We start from the raw sequence: 20,050 nt of genomic DNA, 5'->3' as shown, positions 1-20,050 counted from the left end.
CCTCCCTATGCAGGGGGCCTGGGTGCAATCCCTGGTTAGGGAAATAGATCCCACATGCTTCAACTAAAGATCCCGTATGCTGTAACTAAGACTTGGCACAGCCAAATAAATAATCAAAACAGAAATAGAAATGAGTATTTTTTAAAAAAGAAAAGTATTTTAGTTTTTAAATTTTTGTTATAATAGCTTTGATGTGAAATTTATTTAATATTGTCTTCTATTCTGAATTATTGTTTTAGGATACATAAATTTCCAATGAAGGATTTTGTTATCCACATTATATATTTTAATATGTGGTATTACATTTTGATAAGGAAAAAAACTAGCATGCAATAAAATGGAAATATTTCTGGATGCATTAACCAAAAATCTCTTAAAGCAGCTGTATCCTATAGTACAGCTGAAGTATTCTGAATACCGAATACTGAAGTATGCAGAATACTGAAGTATTCTGCAGTGATGGAATATTCTCTGTCTTTGCCGTTCAGCGTGGTAGCCACTGGCCACCTGAACACTGGAAATGTAATTAGCTGACTGAGGAACTGAATCTTCTATTTTATTTCATTATAATTAATTTAAATGTAAATAGCCACATGTGGCTAGTAGCTACTGTTTTGGAAAGCCCTGCCTTAAGGGAGAAAAAGGAAGTAATTTAATGTTCTATGATTATCCTAAAAATGTCTTTATGTAAATGAATGAAAAATAAGTAAAACTATCTTCTTCTTTAAAATGCTATCAAATTAACATGTTGTCTACCCTAAACTTAGATAATGTTATATGTCAATTATACTCCAGTAAAAATACACACACACATATATATGTGTGTTTTTAAAATGAAGGCTTACTTTGCAAAAATTTAATGAATTTTGCTATTGATGGAATCTTAGTCTTATATTTAACATATGCTTTTCTCTCTTTTGTTTCTGTCTTTTGAAAATGTAAGAACATTTGCTCACTTTCCTCTCTCGTTCTCTTTTATGTTGCAGTTGGAAAAACTTCAAATCATGCTATCGTACTTGCCCAGCTCTTCACTCAGGGAAAATGCTATGGATTACATGCCTTCATTGTACCTATTCGTGAACTTGGGACCCATAAGCCTTTGCCAGGTTAGGATTATCTAATGTTGAGATGGAAAATTAAACCAGTCACTATCTTCTGCAAAAAGTATAATATGTAACTAAAGAAGAGGAGGGAGCCAGGAATCCCAGAACCTAAATACCCTGTGACTCCCCTTTCATCTGCGGCAGGTATTACTGTAGGAGACATTGGCCCCAAGTTTGGCTATGATGAGATGGATAATGGCTACTTGAAGATGGACAACTATCGTATTCCCAGAGAAAACATGCTGATGAAACATGCCCAGGTACAGTGAGATGGAAAATACGAGCAGGCGTGTCAGACATGGGGGTTTCAGTGGCCATTGATAATCGTAGGATTGGAATGGTCTGTTCGTTTAGAAGGTAATAACAGATTTTTTACTTCTGATGATGCTTTTATTGTGACCATGAAATCAGATGAGTTGACAGGTGTGAAGGGCATGTCTTGGTTTGCTAAACCAGTGGGGCTCCCACTTTAGCATACATTAGAGTCGCCTGGAAGGCTGCTAAAACCTAGATTACTTAGTGCCCAGAGTTTCTGATTTAGGAGGTCAGGGTGGGGACTGAGCATCAGGTGGTGCTGATGCTGCCTTTCTGGGGACCACACTTTGAGAATAAACTGCCACTTGGGTTTAACAGAAGGAAGCATCCATCTCATGTTCTTTTTCCAGGTGAAGCCTGATGGCACATACGTAAAACCCCTGAATAACAAGCTGACCTACGGGACCATGGTGTTCATCAGGTCCTTCCTCGTGGGAGAATCCGCTCGGAGTCTGTCTAAGGCATGCACCATTGCCGTCCGATACAGTGCTGTGAGGCATCAGTCTGAAATCAACCCAGGGTAAGGGTAAAGTCTGAGATGAGCTCAGTACTGAAGTCTGGCGTGAACCCCATCCAGGTATCAAAATTCCCAAATGTGATGTGGAGAAAGTGCATTTGTGATAAAATTAGCTAGAATGGCAGTGTACTGGGTCTGCTACTTAGAATCTAAACTTCCTTAAGTGGAAGGATGAGAATAAGCACCTAATTATTACTTTTAACCTTCTAAGAAAAATGATAATATTACTAGAGCTTTATAAGTGAAGTGTTCAAAACACTGAAGGTGTGGTGTGAAGGTTCTAATTGCTGCTAACAACTACAAATTGGGTATAGTGAAAGTGACATTAAACTCGGTTCCCTGTTGTGTTCCTGGGCATAGTTTGTTCTTATTTCCACCTACTAATTGGGCATGACTCTTTGATAAACTTTTTACTCTTAAAGAAGAAATAAAGAAATTGGTAAGAGCAGACTCTTTTGCATGCTCAGTGGACCTTCTTAGACTTTAAATATTAAACTTAGTACACTGGGTCTTCTCATATTAGTGGTCACAATATAGTTTATTCTACCAGCTACACCCTTTAACATTGCCTTCCTCCTGTGAAGTTAACGAAGTTTGGTTCTTTATGTTGCCATGAGATACTATTTTCATAGCCAGACTGGAAAGATTAAGAAAAATAGAAATGTCAACTAGAAAATCCTGTTCACGTGTTCAACAGGGTGGTTCAGAGTGTGGTCTTCTGTAGCCAAATAGCCTAGATTTCAATCAAGAATCTGCCACTTACTAGCTCTGTGACCCCGGGTAGGTTCTTAACCTCATTTTTCCCATCTGTAAAATAGAGCTATTAAAAATTACTTCACAGGGTCTTTGTGAGGATTAGATAAATTAATCTATCAAAGTGCTTAGTCCAGAATCTGGCACGTGAGCTCTGTATAGGGATTGATTGATTGATTTTTGTTTGTTTTTCCTTTTTTCATATACTTTAGTGAACCAGAACCACAGATTTTGGATTATCAAACCCAGCAATATAAACTTTTTCCCCTCCTGGCCACTGCCTATGCCTTCCAGTTTGTAGGCGCATACATGAAAGAGACCTATCTTCGGATTAATGAAGACATTGGCCATGGGGACCTGAGTGAGCTGCCTGAGGTCTGTGTCTGGTCTCTGTCCCTTGTGGGAACCCTTCTTGTTCATACTTCCCTGTGGGATCATGTGCAGAGAAAATTAAACATTGGGATACCTTGAAAAGAATCCATATTTTTATGGATTTATCCATGTTTTTAAATTTCAGAATTACTGTACTATGTTGGTCCTTTATTGAGCAAAAGAACCTAAGTGGTACATTTTTTTGCCACATAGAACAGTTCAGAAAGGAATGTGGTAATGTTACTAGTTTAGGCTAATTAGATGAGGATGCTTTTCAGTTTATATACATGGCAAGTGATTTTATTTGGTTTTCTTGGCCACACCAGGCTGCTTGCAGGATCTTAGTTTCCTAATCAGGGACCAAACCAGGCCCCTGGCAATGACAGCACAGAGCCCTAAGCACTGAGCACCTGCCACTTAACCCTGGCAAGTGCTTCTGCAAGTGACAGTCCTGTTCAGCGTGTCCACTTGGAATGCAGGCTGTCAGCACTGCAGACGTCCTGATGGCCTGTGCTTCCCCCTTCAGCTTCACGCGCTCACCGCTGGGCTGAAGGCTTTCACGTCCTGGACAACGAACACAGCTATTGAAGCCTGTCGGATGGCTTGTGGCGGACATGGCTATTCTCACTGCAGTGGACTTCCAAATATTTATGTCACTTTTACCCCAACCTGCACCTTCGAGGGGGAAAACACTGTCATGATGCTGCAGACAGCCAGGTTAGAGTCTAATTCATGATTTCTATCCTGTGTTCTCAGGAATGTCCAAGTCCTTTCCACTGATACCTGTTCCCGTGTGTTCTCTTCGCATTATGTTTGTTCCTGAAAGATGTCATTTTGCCTTCCATCCTGACGCAGGATGTTTATCTTGTGCTCAGACTAGTATGAAACCCCGTCACATAGTTTAAAGTCATTACAGGAATTCACTTTATTTCTGTTTCACGGGAAGCATAGTTACTGAAAGCATGTGTCCTGGTGACTTCTAGGTTCCTGATGAAAAGTTACGACCAGGTGCACTCAGGCAAGTTGGTGTGTGGCATGGTGTCCTACTTGAATGACCTGCCCAGCCAGCGCATCCAGCCACAGCAGGTGGCCGTGTGGCCAACTATGGTGGATATCAACAGCCCCGACAGCCTGACAGAGGCGTACAAGCTTCGAGCGGCCAGGTGAGTGCACGCACGAGAGCTGGGGCCGGCAGCTGCAGGGGCCCCAGGCCCAGGGCCTAGGTGGGAGGCACGAGTATTCACTGTCACCTTCTTGGGCTCCAGTTTTCTAGTTTTTTTTTTTTAAAAAACAGATTAGTAGAAATTGCTGCTAAAAACCTTCAGACTGAAGTGATTCACAGAAAAAGCAAGGAGGTAGCGTGGAACCTAACGTCCATTGACCTTGTTCGGGCAAGTGAGGTCAGTGATGGTTCTCCTCCCCTCCCCCGTCCTTCACCACCCCCCTCATTGTCTTAGTACAGAAACCTTATCACTGCTGAATCTTTTTCAGAGATTCTTACATTCTGGTGTTTTCCTTATATCTAGGCACATTGCCACTATGTGGTGGTTAAGCTCTTTACGGAAAAAGTCCTCCAGATTCAAGAGAAGTCCATCCAAGCTGTCCTAAGGCGTTTGTGTCTCTTGTATTCTTTGTATGGAATCAGTCAGAATGCAGGGGATTTTCTTCAGGTCAGGATTTTCTAAGTTTAAGTCCCTTTATTTAATTCTTAATTTTTTATAGAAAATAATTTTGGTTTACTTTGTAGTTGTGTATATGTGTGTGTCTATATATTCATAAACATCTGTTTGTATACGTACCTTATAACGTCTGTGCTTGCTTGCTCGTTTCTTCGCTTTAGGGGAGCATCATGACAGAGTCTCAGATCACCCAGGTGAATGGGCGCATCAAGGAGCTGCTGACTGCAATTCGCCCTGACGCGGTTGCTCTGGTGGATGCATTTGATTTTCAGGATGTGACACTGGGCTCTGTGCTTGGCCGCTATGATGGAAATGTGTACGAAAACTTGTTTGAATGGGCCAAGAAATCCCCACTGAACAAAACAGAGGTAAAAAAAAGAAAAAAGTGTCTTTCACATTTTGAAGTTATTCATTTAAATATTAAAGCAGGAAGGCCCTCAGAGAATGACCACCTGGGGAAGCTTTGAGAGCTCTCATGACCACTTCAGACAGTCCCTTTATTTGAGCAACAGGTTCTGAAGGGAACAAGACCTTTCCTATAGTATGTGGGCTTTTAGTTTCCTTAACTAACAACAATTGAAAAATTTCAAACATATACATAAATAGAACACTGCAGTGCATCTTCCTGTTCCCTTGATCGTGTTTCAACAACTGTCTGCTCATGACCAGTTGCATTTTATCTGAACCTCCCAACAGAATTATTTTGAAGCAAATCCAAGGTATCAGGTAATTTATTCATAAATATTTCAGTATGTATCTCTGAAAGATAAGGATTCCTTTTTTAAAAAAGCATAACTGCAGTACCATTCTCACACCTAAACAAATTAACAGTAATTCTTTCATACCATGAACTAGCCAGTGTCCAGATTTTTCCCCATTTAGCTCAATTCTCCCCCCACCCCCCTTTGATTTTTTTGAATCAGGATTCATATAAGGTTCAGATAATTTTTTGATTAAAAGTACGTTATTTTGGGACTTCCCTGGTGGGCTAGAGGTTAAGAATCCACCTTCCAATGCAGGAAACGGGGGTTTGATCCCTGGTTGGGATCCCATATCCCATGGGGCAACTAGAGAGCCCTCGTGCCACAGCTCGAGAAGCCCCTGCACCACAGCAAAGAGCCTCTGAGTCACAATAAAGAGCCAGTGCAGCAAAAAAAAAAAAAGCTATTTTAAATTGCAAGCTCCTTATCAGTAATGTTTTCTCTCTCCTTTCCCTGCAGGTCCATGAGTCTTACAAGCACCTAAAGTCGCTGCAGTCCAAGCTCTGACGTGGCTTGATGATAAGTGCAGTCTGCCCTGAAAGTAGCTGTTCTTACACCTGTCACACAAACTGCGTGGAATCTTGATCAAATTCGGAAAAGCTGTAGAGCAAGTGATAAATTGACCCTTTCCTCTTTTTATAAATGAAAAAAGAAAACAGATTTTGCAAATTAAAGGAGAAAACCAGATGTGTTTTACAAGTGCAATTAACACTGAAAGAGACTATTAAGCATTCAGAAAAAGTTTTAAGAAATGCAGTGCGACTTCCATCTATATTGCTGCTGATCCCAGGAGGCCAGGACTTTTGATAATTAGTAAAATTTAACTACTAAGTAGTTAATTATTTTCACATCTTAATTGCTAATCACTGGATATACAAGTGTTTTTAAGCAGAGGTGTTTTTTTAAGCAGGGTAGAACCCTTCCTAACTTTCTTGCTCATGTCCTAACACAGCTGCCAGGGGTCCCGGCTAGAAAGCAGGAGTGAAGAAGAGAAACTGGGGAAAAGAAACTAATCAGGAAACCTGTGAGTTCGTGCCTGACACACTGACGCCTCTCCTGCCTGCTTGCCCTCCTTAATTGATGTATTGCTCCTACCTTAAGTGTTCACAGTAGCGTCTTTCCAACCCAAAGATTTCTTGAGCACAGGCTTCTGCAGGGTCCCTGCCCTGTGTAATTCGGAACTAAGCTTCCGTTGGAGGCTTCCCTAAACTGTCCCTCTAGTAGCATTAGAGCTCCCTTTGCGTCAGCTTCTCGGGGAGAGGGAGGCGGCCAAGTCATCTCTACATATAACTTTTGGCAGCCGATGAGATCTCCACATCAGTGGTTTTGATCTCCCTCTCCTGAGAAAGACGCTAAAGAAAGGAGAAAAATAGTCACAGTTCCTTCTTAGAAGAATTAAGGGCGTGGAGAGCTATCAGTTAGGTTACTGTAACTTTGGTGACCATGGTAACTACATTTTCTAGAACAATCCAGATTTCCTATATTCTGGCACTCTGGCAGAAGCCATTAAAATGCTTGGAGGTCTGGCCTTAGAAAAATAAAAGCGTCACTCATTGCTTCTTACACCCAGGAAAGTCCTTTGACAAACCATGTGTTCTGATTTTTTAATCAGAAAATATAATCATTGAAACAGTGGCTAAAGGATAAATGGAAGCTCCATAGAATGTTTCTTACAGTATATCTGGTTTTATTTTCAGTATGTTTCTAGGAGCTTTATCTGACTTGCTAAATTGTCCTTTCAGCTGAAGTCTAATTTGTACAATCATTCTATATTTAAAAGCTAAACACGTATCTCATGATGAATTTTTTCTTCAAATCAATGTAAAACAAATCACTTAATTTTCTTGTTGTTGTTAACTGTATTTGTAACCTCTGTCTCACGAAGCCAGTTGTTCTAGAGTCAGTCTTGAGAATGTAGTATGTAATTCAGGGAACTGTAATTCCCTTCTTGGGACCTTACATAAAATCTATCCCAGTGAAACTAGTAATAGACTTTAAGGTCCAGCAGAAGAAATACTGCCTGTTGACAGAAGCCTTAATCTTTCCACCAGGAGAACTAATTGATAATTGTGTTAACATTGAAGTAAAAAATCACTCTGTAAATCTCGTATGGGTATCTCTTGGGACTAGATCAGATTCTGGGAAATAACAGTAAATTCAGATTGCTTGATATTAACCTGTTAAATATAGAATTGTTTCCAGTTAGTGGTTAAAAATCTTATTCACAGAGGGCTAACCCATGGCCAGGACATGAGGGTTTTTGAAATGACACCCACACAATCCAGCTTCATAGATCTGGGATCTAAGCAGTTTGAAACATGGTGGTGGACTCTGTCAGAGCCACCTTCAGTCCAGCACCTTGAGCTTTATATTTAAAAGCTAGATCTCATATTGATAGTATTTTTATTAACATTGGAATGTTTTGAACTTATTCACTGTAATTAAAGAATAAAGGTACCATAAGACCTCAAGAATTTGTCACTATCAAGATGGAAAGAATGTACCACATAAAATTAAACATAAATTTAAATTATGAAGAATTTTAAGATGTAGATTTAGGTAACACTGAACAAAAGAAGGAAGGAAGGAGTGAGACCTGCCTCAGCAGATAACCTGCCTCAGCAGATAGATGGTGCTGTCTTTGTAGAGTATTTGAGTGCTCTGTCCATGCAGGAATACAGATTTGTTGGTTTCTCATAAGGAAGCAGCAGACCCAGCTTGCTATCCTTTAGAAGCCAGACTTTGCCACAGATAAGGGTGGTTCTGTTGGGTTCTTTTGTGAGCCATTTTCATAAAGCGTACAGATAAATTTCAACCTCATCTCCAAAATGATGATAAACCTGAGCAGAATTATTGTTTCTATTAGATGATACTGACATAACCCTTTGAAAGATCCATGAGGTTTTTGCTGTTTGTAATGGATGAAGTTTGCTACATCCTGAAGTATTTGGATTTCTACTTCGTATCTACTCAGTAGACACTGAGGTGTACTTCAGTGTTGCACATAAGTGACCTCAAAGCACAGTTGGTCCCAAAGCCTTTTCGGGCCTTCCTGTTCTTGTCTTCAGAACATCATACCACTAAGTAGCAGCTTATCTTCAGAACATTCACTTAATTGCAACATTAACCATGTTCACATACTTTCTGAGAACTCACTGGTGGTAATTTCAGATAACATACACCTGGAGGCATTTAACCATTTGTAACATTAACATGTTATTAGAACTCAATTATTGGATTTTCTTCAGTGCAAGGCTTTGGTTGCGGAAATATATTGATTCATGATCCTTGAGTTCTCTAGGGAACAAAAATTCCTCTAATGACTGTTGCTCAGAGTCCTACCCCTTTCTGAGTTCTATCCATCTCAGTAAAAAGAAAACTAGATGCAGATGGCCTATAACACCCACTAACCATTTTGTGTACTGTGCAAGGTATGCCTGGAGTCATAGATTGTCCTCAAGCAGTAGCTGCTGCACCAACTAGAGAGGAACCTTGCCAGGAAACTGATGATTCTACTTGAGGCCAAGAATCTTCTGTTGAGTCTCCTGAAGGTTTGCATGGAAAAATGCAGAGATCAGCTAATTGAATATTTATTATTCCATTCCTGGAGGATTAGACCAAGTCACCGTAAATGAATAAAATGTCTTTTCATTTTAAAACACTGGTGGAGTTTTGCTTATAGCTCTCCAAACTCAAATTTTCATTACTATTCCTGTGGTCCATGATAGTAAATATAGAAACATAAGGAAATTTAGCCTTTGTAGACTGCAAATTCCTAGGTTTCAGAGAATTTTTTTATTTTTTCTTACATATAAGTGAGCCACTGATTATCTCGAGGAAAGTCATGGAACATTGGGAGGGATATTAAGAATTCTGAAGCAAAACAGTTTAACCACATTACTGTCGACTGTTTCACAGATTAGGTAACAACGTGATTCACCTGCATAATATTCCAACTGATGACTGCTTGTAAACATTTCCAATTGCTATGAATTCGAGGAAACTACTTTGGCGCATATAATTTGCTACCTTCTTACCCCTTTAACTGTCGTGGTTTGAGTTTGGTTCCTACCCGATGAAGTGTATTTAGCATGTATTGTTCCGCATGCCTGGCAGGACATGTCAGTGAAGGTGGGAGTACTTGAGGAGGTGCACAGGTCCAAAGACGGAGTCACGGTTGGACAGTGGTGACCCACCAACCTTCGAATAAGCCAAGCCACTAACCCCATCTTCCTTTGTAAAACTGAAGAACCCTTAATAAACTGTAATCAACACGAAAAGTGTTACTGTCTTTATTACGTGATGGTGTTAGGTTTCATCCTGGCTTCACAGCTTCGGCATTCATAATTGAAGGTCACAGCCACTTTCCTAGTCTTTATGGTTTCACTGCCCATCATTTTTCCACTCTCCATTTCTCATGCCCTCCACCTTTCCACCAGTCAGCCCTCAAAAGAATGTTGAAATAACCTTTTTTTTTTTTTCTTTTTTTCCCTTCTTGGCTGCACGGTAGAGCATGTTGGCTCTTACTTCCTAGACCAGGGATCGAACCCGTGCTCCCTGCAGTGGAAGTGCGGAGTTTTAATACTGGGCCACCAGGGAAGTTCCTGGAAGAACTGTAACTGGTTTGGAACCTAGGTGGGCTTTCTTTGTGGCTCAGCTGGTAAAGAATCCGCCCGCAATGCGGGAGCTGCTGCTGCCGCTAAGTCCTGTCCGACTCTGCGACCCCATAGACGGCAGCCCACCAGGTTCCCCTGTCCCTGGGATTCTCCAGGCAAGAACACTGAAGTGGGTTGCCATTTCCTTCTCCAATGCATGAAAGTGAAACTGAAGTCGCTCGGTCGTGTCTGACTCTTTAGCGACCCTATGGACTGCAGCCCACCAGGCTCCTCCGTCCATGGGATTTTCCAGGCAAGAGTACTGGAGTGGGGCGCCATTGCCTTCTCCGGCAATGCAGGAGACCTAGGTTCAATCCCTGGTTTGGGAAGATCCCCCGGAGAAGGGAAAGGCTACCCACTCAAGTATTCCGGCCTGGAGAATTCCATGGACTGTATAGTCCATGGGGTCGCAAAGAGTCAGACACGACTGACCGACTTTCACTTCACTTCACTTTGGAGCCCAGGTAGTGGTAGTTCTGCAGAAAACCGGGAGGAAGAAGCTCACCGGCCTCGGAACCCACGTACCGCCGGCTTAGCAAAGGGGCGTTCAGGCAGCTCCTAGCAACGCGCCCAGCGGCTACGACGCGGTGCGCCGACTAACGGCCGCGGAGGGGCACCCTAGGAAGTGTGGTTCATTCCAGCGCCCCAGACTCCCTTGGCTCTAGCAGGTGAGCGGGCTTAGGACTACAACCCCCAGGATGCTTCGCGCCTCTCCTTTCTTCCGGAGGCCGGGCGACCGAGAGATTGGCGTCTGTAGCGCTCCGAAGCTGGAGGCCTCTACTGAACCGGGCTGGAGTGGAGCCTGGACCGTCAGCTATGTCTGGGACACGTCCCAGGGGCTGCGCCTCCGAGGGGAATGGCACGTAACCGGGGGGCGGGGGGCAGGGAGCGTGGGGAGGATTTCAGGGGCTGGAAGGATCATACGCTGCGCTCGGGATCGAGATGGGCTGGGCGCGAGGACCGAGGGGATGACACCGGGAGGGCCCTAGCTAAGGGATCTTAAAACGCCTGGCACGGAGTTGGCTGTGCACAACGATGCGATGGTCCTTGTGGTCCTGAGGCCTTTGCAGCCTCCCTTAGAAATTCCCACGGTCTGCGAGGCTGGGACAGGATCACTGGGAAATGGGAGACGCTCCTAGATGTGAGGAGACAAAAACACGTTGGGTCGTGAACACTGCCATTACAGAGAAGGAGAAACTCAAGCATTCAGAGTGGCCCCTGTGCAGTAACCCCACATTAACTTTGCATTCTAATAACAGGACAGGCCGGCACCAGACAACTAGAGCTGCCCACCTCTTATTACTTTCTTCCAAGCTGTGCCAAAGGTCAGTTTGCATAACTTTTTGAGGAGCGGGCGGGAAAGAATGATAATTCTGGGGAAAACAGTTCACCACTAATGGAGTGAGTTGGATTTACAGTTAAAAGGGGAAATTTTCCACCGATAGTGAAAATACTATCAAGGAGTAACCAGCTTTCACATCCGTTCTGTGTGCTGATTGCTGCTGGGAAAGTAGACCTGAGTGTTGCCTGGAAAGGTGTATTGACCACAGAGCCAGACCCCCACCTCTTTTCTAAGATGAAAGTGAAGTCGCTCAGTCGTATCCGACTCTTTGGGACCCCGTGGACTGTAGCCTATCAGGCTCCTCCATTCGTGGGATTTTCCAGGCAAGAGTGCTGGAGTGGATTGCCATTTCCTTCTCCAGGGGATCTTCCCGACCCAGGAATCGAACCCGGGTCTCTCACATTGCAGGCAGACGCTTCACCATCTGAGTCACCAGGGAAGCCCATCTTTCTAAGATGGAGACCTGCTATTTTCTGTATCCTCTTTCAGAATAAGGAATGAGGACCACTGCACTTTTTTCAAATAATCTCCAAGCCTCATAAAGTTACCCAAAACACTTTGCCTCTCATCTGAATCACCCACCATAAGAAATTTTTAACTGATGGAAATAAGTTTTGACCTTTTGAATGAGTAAAGTGAGAGAAGGCTTTATCAGTCTTTGACTCAAGCACTGTTAAAGCCAAATTGTTTGTGAGCAGACACTTTAATTTTCTTCATTAGGGAGGATGAGCCTGACAGGCAGAATTCCAGTGAGCTGGACAGCACTGTGAAGGAGCTAGAAGCAGCCCCCAGAGCCTTGAGATGGTAAGCAGAATGCAGAGCAGTTTAGTTCAGTCGCTAAGTTGTGTCCGACTCCTTGCGACCCCATGGACTGCAGCACACCAGGCTTCCCTGTCCATCACCAATTCCCAGAGCTTACTCAAACTCAATGTCCATTGAGTCAATGATGCCATCCAACCATTTCATCTTCCCCTTCCTTTCCTGCCTTCAATTTTTCCCAGCATCAGGGTCTTTTCAAATGAGTCAGCTCTTCACATCAGGTGGCCAAAGTATTGGAGTTTCAGCTTCAGCATTAGTCCTTCCAATGAGTATTCAGGACTGATTTCCTTTAGGATTGACTGGTTGGATCTCCTTGCAGTCCAAGGGGCTCTCAAGAGTCTTCTCCAACAGCACAGAATCAGAGCAGGTGTGTGGAAATGGGAGTCTACCCTCCCCCCTGCCTCTACCTCCAAGAGCTTGACTGCATGAAGTACTTTGGGGACTGGGTGGCCCCAAAGAAGAGTGATGATTATGGATATCAAACTTACTAATGGGACTTCTCTGGCAGGTCCAGTGGTTAAGACTCTGTGCTTCCCAATGCAGGGGGCATGAGTTCGATCCCTGGTCCAGCAAGCTGTGTAGCATGGCATAAAAGAAAAAAAGCAATTTCTTATTAAACAGTAAGCAAGCATCTCTTTTGAGCCTCTGAATATCCATCTGGAAAGCATTTTTACGTGTCTGTCACTGATACTGAACAGTCAGGGACATGGATTAGAGGAAAACATTACATCCTGGGAGGGGTTGTATGTGGCATCTGGAAATCTGGGGGAAAGGAGAGACTTCCACCCACCAGATAGCACCCAATGTGGCATCCACTGCTGGTTGGGGGTGGCCCTTTTCATGCTCTGAATGAGTCTATTCTGAGAAGCTCTAAGAAAACCATAAAGGCCGTCTGTCCCCACATGTCACTGGTGCTCCTTGTCCCCATCTTTGCAAAAGGCAAAACAATTCATTCTGCATTCTGGGTTTTAGTACACATTCACTGTCTGATCTTGTTCATGAGATTTGTTTTTCCCTTTTTAGGCACCAAAAGCCAAGAAAAGAGTGAACGGTAAGTGGGGATGAAACATCACCCATAAGCCAAAAATAATTCCCCCGCCTTGGGTCCACATGACTTAGAAATGTCTGCCTGAATGTTCTCAGTGAATGTCTTTTTTTTTTTTAATATTTATTTGTGCCAAGTCTTAGTTTTGGCACTTGGAATCTTTAGTTGTAGGATCTAGCTAGTACCCTGGAAAATTCTATGGACAGAGGAGCCTGGAGGGCAACAAAGTCCATGGGGTCGCAAAAAATCAGATACAACGGAGCATGCAGTCACTAGTTCCCTGACCAGGGACTGAATCCAGGCCCCCTCCCTTGGGAGCATGGAGTCTTAGCCACTGGGCCACTAGGGAAGTCCCTTGGTGTGAGTCTTGCTGTTTTCCCTGTAATCCCAAAGGTAGCTTGTGCTTTCCTACGGAACTCCCTATGCTGCCTTGCTGGCCCTCAGAGTAATTCAGAAATAAACAACAGATGGGACTCAGGGAAAAATCCTTTTTGTTGGGCTCTGTATCCAGAAGTATCCAGGTGGGGTGTCCTGGATGAGGTCTCAAGCTATGAGGCCCTAAAGGACCCTTCTCTCCTCCTGAAGTCACGGTGGCCCTTTTCCTGTTCCAGACTCCATCGATGATGTCCTTGGTGACCTCCTGGGAGAGGAGGGTAAGTGCCCCTTCCCCAGAACTGCCTGATTCAGGCTTGCTCTCTCTCTTTTATTAACTGAGATATAATTCACATAAAGTTCAGTCTTTTATAAAGTGTACGGTTCAGCGACATGTAGTATATTGACAGAAGTGTGCAGTCACCACCACAGCCGAGTTTAGAACATTCTCGTCACCCTGTAAAGAAACTCCACACCATTAGCAGTCACTGCTCACTCTCCCCTCCTGCACCCCTAGGCAGCCACTTACTTAACTTTCTTTCTCTATGAATTTGCCTTATCTTACATTAAATGGAGTCATGCAGTATGAGGCTTTTGCATCCGGCTTCCTTTCACCTTCCCCGTGTTCGAGGTTCGTCCGCACTGTAACAGTCCTCTCTCCATTCCCTTCCATGGCTGGACAATATTCCATTGTTCTATGCGCCCCATTTGTTTGGCCATTCATCAGTTGATGGATGTTTGGGTGGTTTCCACATTTCAGCTAGGCTGTTATGAATAATGCTGTTATGAACAACCATATACAAGTTTTTGTGTGGGCTTATGTGTTCGGTTCTTTCGGGTGTAAACGCAGGCGTTGAATTACGGGATTATATGATAACTCTGTGTTTAAGTTTTTGAAGAACCCCCAAACTATTTCCCACAGGAACTGTACCAGTGTACCTTCCCATCAGCAGTGTAAGAGAGTTCCAATTTCCCCACATTCTTGCCAGTAATTGTTATTTTCTTTTTCATTATATCCATCCTGGAGAAGGAAATGGCAAGCCACTCCAGTATTCTTGCCTGGGAAATCCCATGGACAGAGGAGCCTGGCAGGCTCCAGTCCATGAGGTCACAGAAGAGTCGGACACAACTTAGCGACTAAACAAACGACAACAAATAGCCGTCTCAGTGGGTGTAAAGTTAAATCTCATTGTGATTTCAATGGGCATTTCCCTAATGACTAATGATGACTAATGACCTTGAACATCTCTTCATGTGTTTCCTGGCCATTTATATCTTTGAAGAAAGGTCTATTCAGATCTTTACCCAGTTTTCAAACTGAGTTATTTGCCTTTTTATTGCTGAGTTTGTAAGAGTTCTTTCTGTATTCTGGACACAAGTCCCTTGCCCTGTGTGTCCGTGTCTGCTGCCCTGAGAAACAGGGCTTTGGGGTCAGCAAAGCTCACCAGCCACAGGCGTGGCTGAGATTCCCCCCGCCTTGGCCCGGGAGCATGCACAAAGCAAGCCCGTGGGTGATGGAAGTGCGTTGTGTCCGCTTTCCTGGTCGGGGGTGGGAACAGCCTCTTGATTTGGCACCAGCTGGGTTGACTTCCTGCTTGGAAATATATGATGCCCTCCTCCATCCAGGTTTTTTAAGAGACCTGCCTCAAGGGTCAGTTTCCTTCCTCCAAAAAGGCCCCTCTCTCAGTAGGAAGATGTGGGAGACAGCTTGGTGGGCAAGGCGCAATCCTTTCCATCTTGACTCCAGTTCTCTGTGGCCGAATCACATCTTTTATTTTCTTTTTTTCAGTGACACCACCTGAGAAGCCCGTTAAACTTACGTCACGTGCCAGAGACACCCCAGGTGGAGCCCAGGTGCCCCCTCCCTCCGGGCCTAGACCAAAGTGAGCACATGGGGCCGCCCGGGCATCCAAGCCCCATTTCAGGCCGAATGCTCCTGCCCTTCCCTCCCTCTCCACTCACGGTGGGTCCTGCTTGTAGGGCCACGACCTTCCTGTCCTCCCTTCAACTCCAGGGCAACGGAGGACCCTGGAGGGGTGCGAAGGGAACTGAACTGGAGGTCAGAGGTTCCGGCTCCAGTCCTGCTTACTGTGTGACCTTGGGCAATTCCTGAAGCTCTCTGAGCCTCCGTTTTCTTACCCTCGGAATAAGAGGATTGGCCTAGATGCTTGACTCTCAAATTGGTGACTCGGATTGTTCTTCTGAACTTTCCCACAGTTGTGAGAAAGAAGGAGGCACTTTATGAGCACTCCACTCTCCACCTTCATTTTAGCCCAGATAGTTCTGTTTTTCTCTCCTACCTGTTGCTTTTAAAGGGACTGTACATTTTTAACAAACTTAAAAATCATCGCATTCGGTGACTTGTGAGATTCCATTCAGCAATTCTGTCCTTCTGGAGTCTGTCTAGGCTCACTTGGCCCCTCTAAGCTCCTTCTCCTTCCCTGAATCATCTAGTGCCCTGAGGACCGTGGGGGTGGGGGTGCTGGTATAGAGTCTGTTCCTTTGCAGGTCCCTCCTGGAAGACGATGCCTTCATCACCCAGGCAGGCCTGGTGGGAGCTGATGCCGAGGTGAGCCTGGCCTGTTCCCTCCTCGTCACCGGCTCTGCTCACCCCCAGAGACAGTGAGACGGCTGTTGTGTCCGAGGGACTGCCCACAGAAGGCTTAGAAGTCCCCACAAAGCCAGTTTGTTCTTAAAACAGTACCCAAGGGCTGCCAAGTGGACTCAGAGCAAATCCTTTTCATTCCTCCCGGTGAGATGAGCTGAAAGGAGAGCTCCGAGCAGCTGCTGGAGGCTCGACAGTTGCCCCTTCTTATGGCACTTCCCATAATAAACTCCACGCTGTCCGATCACGTGGAGGGAAAGTAGCTTAATCTGTTTTGTGATGGCTGTAGACTTCCTTTTGGGAGGACCCAAAAGCAGCAGCGCTTTGTGAGTGTCCACAGCTGGTCAGGTTTGACTTCATATGAGCACTGTGAGGGCAGAACCCTCCAAATTATGCTCCTCCCCCGCCCCCAGCTGTGCTCCTGCCCTAACAGGAGCCGGGTGATAAGGGTTATGCTCCTCCCCGCCCCCAGCTGTGCTCCTGCCCTAACAGGAGCCGGGTGATAAGGGTCCTGAGATTTGCTGGGCCTTGACCTGCATGTCTCTCCTGACCCTCCCATCATGTAGGTTTCAGACATCTCTGATGCAGACCCGCAGTCTCTGCTGCAGGCCATGAAGGTAAGGAAACAGCTTTGAGGAGATGGGCTGGGACACCATTTTACACCAAGCCTTCATTCTCCCTCTTGTTCCTTCATTTATTTATTTATGTATTCATTGGCTGCGCTTCACAGCATGTGGGATCTTAGTTCCCTGACCAGGGATCAAACCCACACCTTTCCCTGCAGTGGAAGGCAGATTCTAAACCCCTGGACCACCAGGGACGTCCCAACCTTGGGTAACCTTAAACCCCAGGACCCTGCTGTTTTGTTTCTACTGCAAACAGCTTCAGCATTTGCTAAGCTTTTGTGAGAAGCTGCTGAAAGCAAGTTTGAGGCTCCCTCCCATTCTCACCTCGAAGCGGCAGCTGCTCATGAGGGCTGGTGGGAGCACCAGCCGGAAACCTTTCGGGCTTATCTGAGACCGACTGTGTCTTTGGGTTTCGGCCTTTGGGTTTCGGCCCTGCCTCTGTCTTTGTCCTGTAACCTTGTTGGGATGGGTCCCCCACCCACGTCCCCATCTGTTCCACATGGAAGTTGGAGGCAGCATCCTTACCAGGCTTCTCAGAGCCTGGGGGTGTTTAGCACCTGCCAGCTGAGCACCTGTGGGGATTCCTTCCTCCTTCCTGCTTTTCCAGGACCTGGATGAAATGGATGCTGACCTCTTAGGGCTGAAGCCAAGTCTAGCCTCAAACAAAAGGCCTGCAAAGGGCTCTGGGAAAGAAGAGCCGCCTAGTCCCCTTAAAATTGCCGGTGTGTTAACCGCCAATGAGAAAGGTGAGTAGGACATAGCTCCTCGAATGAGAAGACACTGGGGATGTGGGAGATGCTTAGACAGAAGGCCTCGTGCCCTATGGGTTCTCTCTGCCTGGGAGGGGGAAGACCAGGATCTCAATGTGCACCTGTGTGTTGGAGCGTTTATGGTTGGGGAGGGAGATGGGTTGAGCTTCCCACCGCCCCCGCCCCCACTTCCTCAGACTCCTGGAGAATCCATTTGAGTTAAATTGCAGAATTTTATGGCAACTTTTGCATCAGCCCAACCCATGTTCCTGTTTGGAGCAACTTGTGAATAGAGGGCCGAAGGTCACTTCCAGACCGCATTTCCAGGCCAAAAGCCTGATTGAGATCCAGGGCGGTATAGACCTGTCCCACAGCTGTGTCCACGGCCACAAGCCCTCAGCCACCAGATGGAAATACACGGCAGCCTGGGGTCCCCATCACGGTGTGGCAGCATGTAGGCCAGAAGAGACCCAGGCCTGTGACCTTGGCTCCTCTTTGCTGCCTGTAGGAGATGCCATTCCCACCAAGAAGCTACCTCCATCTCCCTCCAGCTTTGGGCATCAGTACAGGAAGTTCTCCTTGGAAGGTACCACAGGCCTTCTAGGACGCTTCAGTTTCCATGGCTCCAGTTTCAATGCTCGTTTGCCCGAGGGCTGACAGACTGTCTGTCAGATGCGGAGCAGACAGCTGGTGCCGTTGATTTTGTTCCTCACGAATTGAGGGAGGGACTAATTGTGCCCCTCTGGCTGGGATATCTGGGCACTTATTTGCCCGGACTTGGAAGCCAGGGGTCAAACTGAAGATGATAAAGCGTGAGGGAAAGTCCCTTGTCCTTCATGCACTCCCTGACATTTTACTTGCCTTCTCAAGCCTCAGGGACGTTCCTAGAATGCTGGTGCAGACAGCAGAGCCTGGGGCAGTCACGCTGGAATGCGGGCCCTGGGGCCGCTCTCCCTGCTTCCTCTCCCCTGGCCCAGTCTGCCCTGTATCGGAGCCCCGCTACCCCAGGCCCCCAGATGCCGAGCGCCTTGCATAGGTGTCAGAGCAGCTACAGCTCTCAGGTCAATAACTCCCCCAGGGCAGTACAGCGCTGGTTTTCCTGAACGCGACATACAATCTGCCCTTTGCTTCCCCTTCTGCCCATGAGACTCAGAAGACCCCCTGGCAGGACTTCTCTCTGATGATGAGGAAGGAATCCCCAAGAAGCTGCCCTCCACGGAGACGAAAACCTCTTCCAAAAAGAACCCAGCCCCAGTCAGAGATCACGGTAGGGTGGGCTTGTTAGGTTCCTGGGGCTGCTGCAGTTGACTCACTGAACTTGCCAGTGCAGATCCAGAGACCCCACCAGGCAGGGACCAGAGGTCTTAGATCCTGGACCAAGAGGTCATCAGCCTCTGGGAAGAGGGAAGGGAGGGGGATGGGAGCGCCCAGGAGTCGGGCTGGGGGAGTCGGGTGCCAGGGTGGGACCAGACGCTGCTGTGCCTGCTGTTCCACTCAAAGGTAGAGAAACGCCCCCTCAGCCCATTCAAACCGCACAGTTGAGGACCAGAAGGCTGAGGCCACTGTGCCCTGTGTTCTGGTTCTCAGGGCCCTCTATCCCTCTAACTCCTGGGGACGCTCCAGTCCGAAAGAAGGAAGAGCTGCTCTTCGACGATGGGGACGACATCATGGCCACCCTGGGGTTTGGAGACAGCCCCAAGGCAGAGAAGAGGCAGGCGGGCGACCAGTAAGGGTCCCTGGGCGTGGAGAGTGCCACCAGGGAAAAGCGAGAGGGAGGGTACAGTGTGGCCCCCCTAGGAGCCCCTGGTGCTCACAGGTACCTGCCCCTTGTCCCTTCCTGCAGGGAAGGGCCCCTCCCTGCCCGCTCCAAGCTGGATGAGCTGCTGGGTCGGGGCCCTGCTGCCAAGCTCCTAGCCCGGCCAGGCACCGGCGAGCACAGGGAGTTCAAGTTGGACAAGAAGTACCAGCGGCCACAGGGTGAGGAGGCTTGTGGGGTGGGGGCAGAGGGACAGAACAGGTTTTTACCAGGAGCCATAATAAAAAATAAGCTTTATCTCATGACACACACACATTGTATTATTCATATTTATGAACTGGGTCAAAAGTGTCAGAAAATAACCGTCACTGTGTTTAAGTCTCTGTTGTTTTTTTTTTGTTTATATGCTCTTTGACTCGGAGAAGGCAATGGCAACCCACTCTAGTACTCTTGCCTGGAAAATCCCAAGGACGGAGGAGCCTGGTAGGCTGCAGTCCATGGGGTCGCTAAGAGTCGGACACAACTAAGCGACTTTACTTTCACTTTTCACTTTCATGCATTGGAGAAGGAAATGGCAACCC

The 20,050-nt window shown here is 46.1% G+C and overlaps 2 protein-coding genes and 1 long non-coding RNA gene across 34 annotated transcripts in view; 2 read left to right on the top strand and 1 right to left on the bottom strand.

The window, feature by feature from the left end:
* ACOX1 (acyl-CoA oxidase 1) overlaps positions 1-9,780 on the top strand; it is a 24,044-nt gene extending 14,264 nt beyond the window's left edge. For all 4 annotated transcript variants that reach the window (XM_086356224.1, XM_086356221.1, XM_086356222.1 and 1 more), the window contains 10 exons: positions 987-1,106; positions 1,248-1,363; positions 1,769-1,938; positions 2,901-3,063; positions 3,587-3,777; positions 4,044-4,223; positions 4,355-4,460; positions 4,587-4,730; positions 4,901-5,107; positions 5,960-9,780. In XM_086356224.1, coding sequence (XP_086212350.1) covers positions 1,292-1,363; positions 1,769-1,938; positions 2,901-3,063; positions 3,587-3,777; positions 4,044-4,223; positions 4,355-4,460; positions 4,587-4,730; positions 4,901-5,107; positions 5,960-6,007 — 1,281 coding nt within the window. In that variant the 5' untranslated portion in view covers positions 987-1,106; positions 1,248-1,291 and the 3' untranslated portion in view covers positions 6,008-9,780. The remainder of the gene's footprint in view (positions 1-986; positions 1,107-1,247; positions 1,364-1,768; positions 1,939-2,900; positions 3,064-3,586; positions 3,778-4,043; positions 4,224-4,354; positions 4,461-4,586; positions 4,731-4,900; positions 5,108-5,959) is intronic.
* LOC147351100 (uncharacterized) lies at positions 9,777-14,869 on the bottom strand. Its single transcript, XR_015147179.1, has 3 exons — positions 14,299-14,869; positions 12,805-12,890; positions 9,777-11,290 (listed from the first exon to the last, which is right to left on the bottom strand). It is a non-coding gene; the product is annotated as an uncharacterized LOC147351100 (long non-coding RNA).
* The window catches only part of FBF1 (Fas binding factor 1), a 21,327-nt gene continuing 12,157 nt past the window's right edge, over positions 10,881-20,050 (top strand). For 4 of the 29 annotated variants that reach the window (XM_086356202.1, XM_086356200.1, XM_086356201.1 and 1 more), the window contains exons 1-12: positions 10,881-11,014; positions 11,415-11,480; positions 12,218-12,301; positions 13,340-13,367; positions 13,973-14,014; positions 15,523-15,616; positions 16,242-16,302; positions 16,905-16,955; positions 17,572-17,710; positions 18,861-18,980; positions 19,301-19,439; positions 19,557-19,690. In XM_086356202.1, coding sequence (XP_086212328.1) covers positions 12,299-12,301; positions 13,340-13,367; positions 13,973-14,014; positions 15,523-15,616; positions 16,242-16,302; positions 16,905-16,955; positions 17,572-17,710; positions 18,861-18,980; positions 19,301-19,439; positions 19,557-19,690 — 811 coding nt within the window. In that variant the 5' untranslated portion in view covers positions 10,881-11,014; positions 11,415-11,480; positions 12,218-12,298. The other 25 variants (XM_086356190.1, XM_086356188.1, XM_086356189.1 and 22 more) reach the window with 15 other exon arrangements.

Source organism: Bos grunniens, chromosome 19 (assembly GCF_055505025.1).
Source record: "Bos grunniens cultivar Pamir isolate PY7600 chromosome 19, Bosgru_T2T1.0, whole genome shotgun sequence".
NCBI classification, from domain to species: Eukaryota; Metazoa; Chordata; class Mammalia; order Artiodactyla; family Bovidae; genus Bos; species Bos grunniens.
Note: the sequence above shows the minus strand (reverse complement) of the source record. Positions and strands in the feature narration are given on the sequence as shown.